General features: G+C 42.6%; 1 protein-coding gene across 1 annotated transcript; it reads left to right on the plus strand.

The window, feature by feature from the left end:
• Window positions 1-3,000: 3,000 nt before the first annotated feature.
• On the plus strand, window positions 3,001-5,378 carry LOC138786725 (zinc finger protein 268-like). The gene has a single exon (XM_069963733.1). The coding sequence runs from the start codon at window positions 3,089-3,091 to the stop codon at window positions 5,048-5,050; it is 1,962 nt and encodes a 653-aa protein (XP_069819834.1). The 5' UTR covers window positions 3,001-3,088; the 3' UTR covers window positions 5,051-5,378.
• Window positions 5,379-8,305: the final 2,927 nt, after the last annotated feature.

The raw sequence follows: 8,305 nt of genomic DNA on the forward strand, positions 1-8,305 counted from the left end.
TGGGCTGCCCGGACGATCAGCGATCGTTTGCTCCTCTTAACGACCCGTGGAATAGGGGCTTAAGTTATATAGGAGGCCAGGGCTCTGATCCAGAACACAATTCAACCATTCCCCTGATCTCCAAACACAGACACCTGACAACAAAACAAGACCGCTGGCAGGAAGACCTGTCAGTCACAGCAGAACCAAAACACAGATTAACCGTGACATGACCAGACAGAAATCAGCAGGTGCAGTCGTGTGTGTCCACCAAACAAAGTGAGCAGATAAACCAGTGTTCAGACACAGCAAAACAAAACACAGGGAGATCATAAGAATTTCAGCGCCTTCTCGGCCGCACAGCACAAGCCGAGGGGCGCATAACGCTTCGCAAAGATGTCATCCTGACACAACTCTAACTTTTTGGCAGAGTACACTTCTACACTGGACAAGGCCCCTCTGGCAGCTCCTCTCCTCCACTCACTTTACTGCAAAGCACCCTTCTCTTAGCACCTGACTACTACCTCAACTGCAAGCACCTACGTGGTTTTTCAAGATTGTAGTATCTGCGTTGCACTGAACTGTTTGCTACTCCAGTACGATTCTTGTATTGCAATATATTGTTCAAGTAAACTATTGTATTTTGCCTAACGCATTGGACTCTGGCTTAGGTGGCTTCTTGGGTTATTTTTCTTTTTTCTGTGATTTGTGGAGTACCAAGCTGTCCTATACCTTTCCAGGCTAATGTAACCAGTGCCCAGGTGACCCTAGACCCACTTAGCTACTGTACTATCCTACTAGCTAACCCGGCAGCACACTAACACCTTCCGTACCCCACAGATGGATTCCCATATTGCCACGTCTTGTCCTTCTTAGGAGGCGGTAGTACATTCCGTTATTAGGGTCTGTGCATGGAAGATGTGCTACAGACCGGAATGCGAAACTCCCAGTATCAGGTATCATTATGATGCCGGGAGCTCCGAAGCTATTTACATGTTTTCCGTCTGATACAGCGCGTCAGTACAGTAGTGAGTTCCGGAGCTCCCGGCATCACAATGATACATGATGCCAGGAACTCTGATCTCGGTTCTGTAGCACATCATCCTTATTTACAGACTGTGCATGGAAGGTGGGAATAAGCCCGGAGTGTTACAGCTTCATTGTTGGGACATGTATAATACTGCGGCCGCCATGTTTGTGTCTCTTACATCTATCTCACTCGGAAGCTTCATCCTCCTCCTCCCCCTCCTATATACATAGACTTCTATGGATAGCATGTAACGTGACCCCTAAGTGAGCTTGTCTTGTCTTTTAAGGTATATTTGGCGGTCTATTTCTCCATGGAGGAGCGGAAGTCTGTAGAAGGACACAAGGATCAGTACAAGGATGTGATGCTGGAGGATCAGCAGCCCCTCCCATCAGCAGGTAATACACATCACTATATACTCTAGTATACACTTCGGCCGGGATCCCTAGCGGCGCCGCAAGAAACTGGCATGTCATTCATTGAATAGCAGCCGCAGAAAACCCTGTCAGTTCACACAATGGAGCGTGCGGCTCCGGCCGCACGCTCCAATGTAAGCTGCTGGGAATTCTGATGCGGGCATGCACGGATGCGCCCGCATCCGAATTCAACAGTGCTGAAGATCATCCTGCAGTACCGGCTGGGATGATCCTATCGGACACCAGCCGGGTCACAGAACGGCCAGTGTCATACAGCGTCTGAACATAGCCTCATACAGGAAAGTGACACAGAGAGCAGTAGGAATTCCCTGCTTACAAATCACTGGAAGGGCTGAAGATGTTATCTGAACTGTCTGAACATCGCTGCTGGAGGAAGTACAGGTCCGAGTTACCATCTACTTTCCCTGCACTGATGTAGGGAGGGTAATAATATGTAAGGGACAGAGTGGTCCTTGAAGGATGGGCCGCTAGCCGGCTACTCATGGGCCGGTGCTGTGTGCCTGCCCCCCCAGGCTAAAATTTGCCAGCCAGCCCCTGTAAATGGTTCACTAGCGGGCCCGGCGATTGGACTGCGCCCGCTAATGGCTGCGGTTCCGGGCTATTAATAGCACCCGGGATCATGTCGGTTCAGAGAAGGGTCGCTGCGCAGCCCCGCTCTGAACTCCCCTACCCGACCAAGGACGTACAGTTACGTCCTTGGTCGTGAAGGGATTAAAGGGGTAAGATAATAAAGATGATACTTACCTCTCCCGGCTCCCCCGGTGTCCTCCTGCCTTGTCTCTGCGTCCCCCACTGACTACAGCTGCTGCTGACACTTCTGAACCAGTCTCTGCAGTCACAGCTGCTCAGCCAATCACTGACCAAGACAGGACAGCGGGGGACACAGACACAAGGCAGGATGACACTGGGGGAGCTGGGAAAGGTAAGTATCATCTTTCTTATTCTCTATACAGCCAGTACCCCTTCCATCAGGCTGATGAGTGTCATGGTTTAAAACCACGATCAGCTGACAAGGGAACGATTGCCGCTCATTGGTTGATCACTGTCTTTATTACAGGAGCGATATCTGCCCGAATCACCTGATAATCGCTCGGTGTAATAGGACACTTAGTATTCTTATCTGTCCAGGTTTTACAGTCAAGATGAATCAATGATCAATAGAAATGTAACATTATCTTATTAAATAATAATAAAACCATCTTTCTTCTTGGCAGCTGAGTGTCCCCGGAGATCAGAGGGACATCAGATATCTCCAGATATTACAGCAGATGGTCAGATCACACAGGATACATATGAAGAACATTCTATTACCCCAGATATACCCCCAGCCCCTCACAGCAAAGATCTGCCATCTCATCCTGTTATACACGTCCTGGCTACTGATCCACCAGAGATTAAGCAGAATAAGGAGAAGAGATTTTCATGCCAAGAATGTGAAAGATATTTTACACGAAAATCACAACTTGTGCAACATCAAAAAACTCACACAAGAGAAAAAGCATTTTCATGCTCAAAATCTGGGAAAAGTTCTACTTTGAAATCACAGCTCACCATACATGAAAGAACCCATACGGGGAAGAAGTCATTTTCATGTTCAGAATGTGGAAAATGTTTTACTTTTAGATCAAGGCTCACTAGGCATGAAATGACTCACACAGGAGAGAAGCCATTTTCATGTTCGGAATGTGGAAAATGTTTTGCTTTCAAATCAGGGCTCAGTTTACATGAAAGAACTCATACGGGAGAGAAGCCATTTTCATGTTCAGAATGTGGGAAATGTTTTACTGATAAATCAAAGCTTACTTCACATAAAAGAACTCATACGGGGGAGAAGCCATTTTCATGTTCAGAATGTGGAAAATGCTTTGCTTACTCATCAGCACTCAATTTACATAAAAGAACCCATACGGGAGAGAAGCCATTTTCATGTTCGGAATGTGGAAAATGTTTTACTGAGAAATCAAAACTCACTTTACATGAAAGAACCCATACGGGAGAGAAGCCATATTCATGTCCAGAATGTGGAAAACGTTTTACTCAAAAATCAAGGTTTTTACATCATCAAAGAATTCACACAGGGGAAAAGCCATTTTCATGTTCAGAATGTGGAAAATGTTTTACTCAAAAAGGAGATTTTTTGAAACATCAAAGAATTCACACAGGGGAAAAGCCATTTTCATGTTTACAATGTGGAAAATGTTTTACTTGTAAATCAAAGCTTACTTTACATGAAAGAACTCATACGGGAGAGAAGCCATTTTCATGTTCAGAGTGTGGGAAATGTTTTGATTTTAAATCCGAACTCGTTTTACATGAAAGAACTCATACGGGAGAGAAGCCATTTTCATGTTCAGAATGTGGAAAATGTTTTATTAGGAAAGCACAGCTCAGTTTTCATAAAAGAACTCATACAGGAGAGAAGCCATTTTCATGTTCAGAATGTGGAAAATGTTTTACTGAGAAATCAAAACTCACTTTACATGAAAGAAATCATACTGGAGAGAAGTCATTTTCATGTTCAGAATGTGGGAAATGTTTTACTCAAAAATCACTTCTCACTGGACATGAAAAAACTCATACAGGAGAGAAGCCATTTTCATGTTCAGAGTGTGAAAAATGTTTTGCTTTAAAATCAAGGCTCACTGTACATGAAAAAACTCATACAGGAGAGAAGCCATTTTCATGTTCAGAATGTGGAAAATGTTTTATTAGCAAATCAACGCTCACTGTACATGAAAGAACTCATACGGGAGAGAAGCCATATTCATGTTCAGAATGTGGAAAATGTTTTGCTTTTAAATCAAGCCTCGCTGTACATGAAAAAACTCATACAGGGGAAAAGCTGTTTTCATGTTCAGAATGTGGAAAATGTTTTACTTTGAAATCCCACCTTACTAGACATGAAAAAACTCATACAGGAGAGAGGCCATTTTCATGTTCAGAATGTGGAAAATGTTTCTTTTTGAAATCAACACTTACTTTACATGAAAAAACTCATACAGGAGAGAAGTCATTTTCATGTTCAGAATGTGGAAAATGTTTTACTTTAAAATCACAGCTTATTATACATGAAAAAACTCATACGGGAGAGAAGCCATATTCATGTTCAGAATGTGGAAAATGTTTTGTTTTGAAATCAAGGCTCAGTATACATAAAAGAACTCATACGGGAGAGAAGCCATTTTCATGTTCAGAATGTGGAAAATCTTTTACTTTGAAATCACAGCTCAGTGTACATGAAAGAACCCATACGGGAGAGAAGCCATTTTCGTGTTCAGAATGTGGAAAATGTTTTACTGCCAAAGTACAGCTCACTGTACATGAAAGATGTCATACAGGAGAGAAGCCATTTTCATGTTCAGAATGTGGGAAATGTTTTAGTCAAAGAGCTAATTTTTATAAACATCAAAGAATTCACACAGGGGAGAAGCCATTTTCATGTTCAGAATGTGGAAAATGTTTTACTAATAAATCACATCTTATGACACATCAAATAACTCACACAGGGGAGAAGCCATTTTCATGTTCAGAATGTGGAAAATGTTATACGCGGAAAACTAGGCTTATTATTCACCAAAAAATTCACTCAAGGGAGAAGCCAATTTAAAGTGCTCAATGATCACTCACACGTCTGTTATTTAAAAAAAACAAATCTAATCCAGATACCACAGCTGTGTATTCCCCATGTGTATAGGAGATTTGGCGGTAATACAGATATCATATACCGCAGCTCCAAACTTGTTACTGATTGTTAATAAAATCTCATGTGGATATATATACGGTTATGATGTTGTCACTGCTTCTCATCAAGACCCAAGACTAGTGTTCGGCAAACTATCGGCACTACTGGTCCCAGGTGTCAGTGCTATAGATGGTGCTCAGCTTAACACATAGGTCCATATAAGTATATACAAGAAGTTTTCATACCGCGCCATTGTATCCAAAAACACATAACAGGACGTAGAGGAGTGCTCACTCCCTGCCAACTGTTTCTTGCTATCAAGTGCTTTCTCAAGGCCTTGGCAGGGAGTGTGTGTTCCTCTACGTCCTGTTATGTGTTTTTGGATACAACAAAGATGAAGCTTTGAAGGTGAAGTGCTCAGCAAATATGTCAGCAATGTTATCTGAACACGAGGGCTCAGCGTCTGATTCCCCGCGGCTGCAGAAGTTGTATATACCGCCCTAGAGAGTCCTGGGAAACATGGATACAGCCGTATTCCCCCTATACACTTCAGGAATATCTGTCCGGATTTCTGGACGGTTTCCTGACCCATAGGGCTGTATTGGGCAGTGACACCTGCAGGATTTTTCCTGTGTCCGTTCAGGTCAGGAAATTATAGACCCCGTCCTATTGTCATCTGGATTTCCTGAGCGGCTGTCCCCATAGAAGTCTATGGGAGCATCAGGAATTACTGACACTTTCCTCATGCACATCAGGAAATCATCCAGAAATCCTGACACTACAACACATTGATTTTCCTGATCAGATAATCCTGATGGTTTCCTGACAGTAAATGCTGACAGACGTGTGAGGGGCCGGACTGTTTTACTGCGGCTCATTAAAGGTTCAAACAAACCCAAATTAGAAGAAGATCCGGCAGGAAGGAGACAAGGGCTTCCTTTTATTTTACCCATTACTTTCTATCTGCTTCTGGTTTTGGCTCAAAAACTGCCGTGTGTAACACCTGCATAACTCTCTCAGTCATCACTACCCCTATATCCTTCTCTTCTGAAGTCTTCAGTAAAACAGCATTGCTGATATGATACTGGATAGAGGATTCCTTCTCCCCAAGTGACTTATTTTACATTTGCAAACTGTAATGCTGGGACTAAATGGTGGCTATTTGAAGTATATTGGCTGCCATTTTGTGTGTCAGTCTCCATTTCACATCTTTAACCCCTTAAGGACCGGGCCTGAAATGGCCTTAAGGACCGGAGCAAATTTTATGAATATGACCAGTGTCACTTTATTCATTAATAACTTCGGGATGCTTTTACCTATCCGGCTGATTCTGAGATTGTTTTCTCCTGACATATTGTACTTCACATTTCTTGTAAATTAGAGTCGATATTTATAACAAATCTTTATGAAAAAAACCCAAAATAGCGTGAAAAATTGTGAAAAAATGCATTTTTCCAACTTTAAAACTTTTCTGCTTATACAGAAAATGGTTATACCACATAAATTATATATTAAATAGCATTAGCAACATGTCTACTTTATGTTGGCGGCATTTATTAAACTATCTTTCATTTTTTTTACACAATAGGGAGCTTAAAACATTAGCAGCAAATTTCCAAATTTTCAGTAAAATTTCAAAATCAGATATTTTTAGGGACCTGTTCAGGTTTAAAGTGTATTTGAGGGGACTGTGTGTTAGAAAGCCCCACAAAGCACCCCATTTCAGAAACTGCACCCCCCAAACTCTGCAAAAGCACATCCAGAAAGTGTTTTGACCCTTTAGGGGAGTCACAGAAATAAAAGCTAAGTGTGTAAGAAATTTGAAAATTTAAATTTTTTGTGCAGAGATTTTATTGTAATCCAATATTTTTCATAATTATAAACCTATTACCAGAGAAATGCACCCCAATAATTATTGCCCCGTTTCTGCAGGTTATAGAAATACCCCATATGTGGCCCTATTGCGCTACTTGACGCAACCACAAGCCTCAGATATAAAGGAGCGCCCAGTGCATTTCAATGGCTCCGTTATATTTGGTCATTTCTGACTGTACCACTTCAGGTTGGCAGAGGCTCTGGGGTGCCAAAACCTAAATAACACCCCTAAAGGGACACCATTTAGAAAACTACACCCCTCAAGGAATGTAACAAGGGGTGCGGTGAGCATCTGGACCCCACAGGTGCTTCACAGATTTTCAGAACAATGTAGTGTGAAAAAAGACAAAAGTATTTTTTACACTAAAACGTTGTTCTAGCCTTCAATTTTTCATTTTCACAAAGGGATAAAAGGAAAAAAAAGACACAAAATGTGTAGCGCAGTTTCTCCCGAGTACAGAAATACCCCACATGTGGACATAAAGTGCCAAGGGGGCGCAGGACGAGCCTCCAAAGGGAAGGAGCGCCAATTGTCCTTTGCAAGCTGGATTTCACTGGAAAGGATTTCAAGGGCCATGTCGCATTTACAGAGCCCTCGTGCTGCCAAGACACTGGAAACCCCCCACAAGTGACCCCATTCTGGAAACTACACCCCTCAAGGAATCTAACAAGGGGTGCAGTGAGCATATGGACCCCACTGGTGACGGGCACAAATGTGGAACAATGTGACGTGAAAGTGAAAAATTTCATTTTTTCACTTTCACGGCACAAATGTGCCCGTCACCAGTGGGGTCCATATGCTGACTACACCCCTTGTTACATTCCTTGAGGGGTGCAGTTTCCATAATGGGGTCACTTGTGGGGGGTTTCCAGTGTTTTGGCAACACAGGGGCCTTTTAAATGCAACATGGCCCCTCGAAATCCATTCCATCCAAATCCAGCCTCAAAAAACCAAATGGCGCACCTTCCCTTTGGAGGCTTACCCTGCACCCGCACGGCGCTTTATGTCCACATGTGGGGTATTTCCGTACTCAGGGGAAATTGCTCTACACATTTTGTGTTTTTTTTTTATCTTTTAGCCCCTTGTGAAAATAAAAAAATCATGACAAGATTAATGATTTAGAGTAAAAATTTTACAAAAATTACACTAAATGTTGGTCTAGCCTTGATTTTTTTTCCATTTCCACAAGGGGTTAAAAAAGAAAATAAATGCAAAACGTGTAGGGTAATTTCCCCTGAGTACGAAAATACCCCACATGTGGACATAATGTGCCATATGGGCAGGGCCGCCATCAGGAATTTCGG

The sequence above is a fragment of the Dendropsophus ebraccatus genome, chromosome 3 (assembly GCF_027789765.1).
Source record: "Dendropsophus ebraccatus isolate aDenEbr1 chromosome 3, aDenEbr1.pat, whole genome shotgun sequence".
Lineage (NCBI taxonomy): Eukaryota > Metazoa > Chordata > Amphibia > Anura > Hylidae > Dendropsophus > Dendropsophus ebraccatus.

Coding starts and splice junctions, on each gene's coding strand:
- LOC138786725 (XM_069963733.1), top strand. CDS start 3,089: ATGACTCACACAGGAGAGAAGCCATTTTCATGTTCGGAATGTGGAAAA.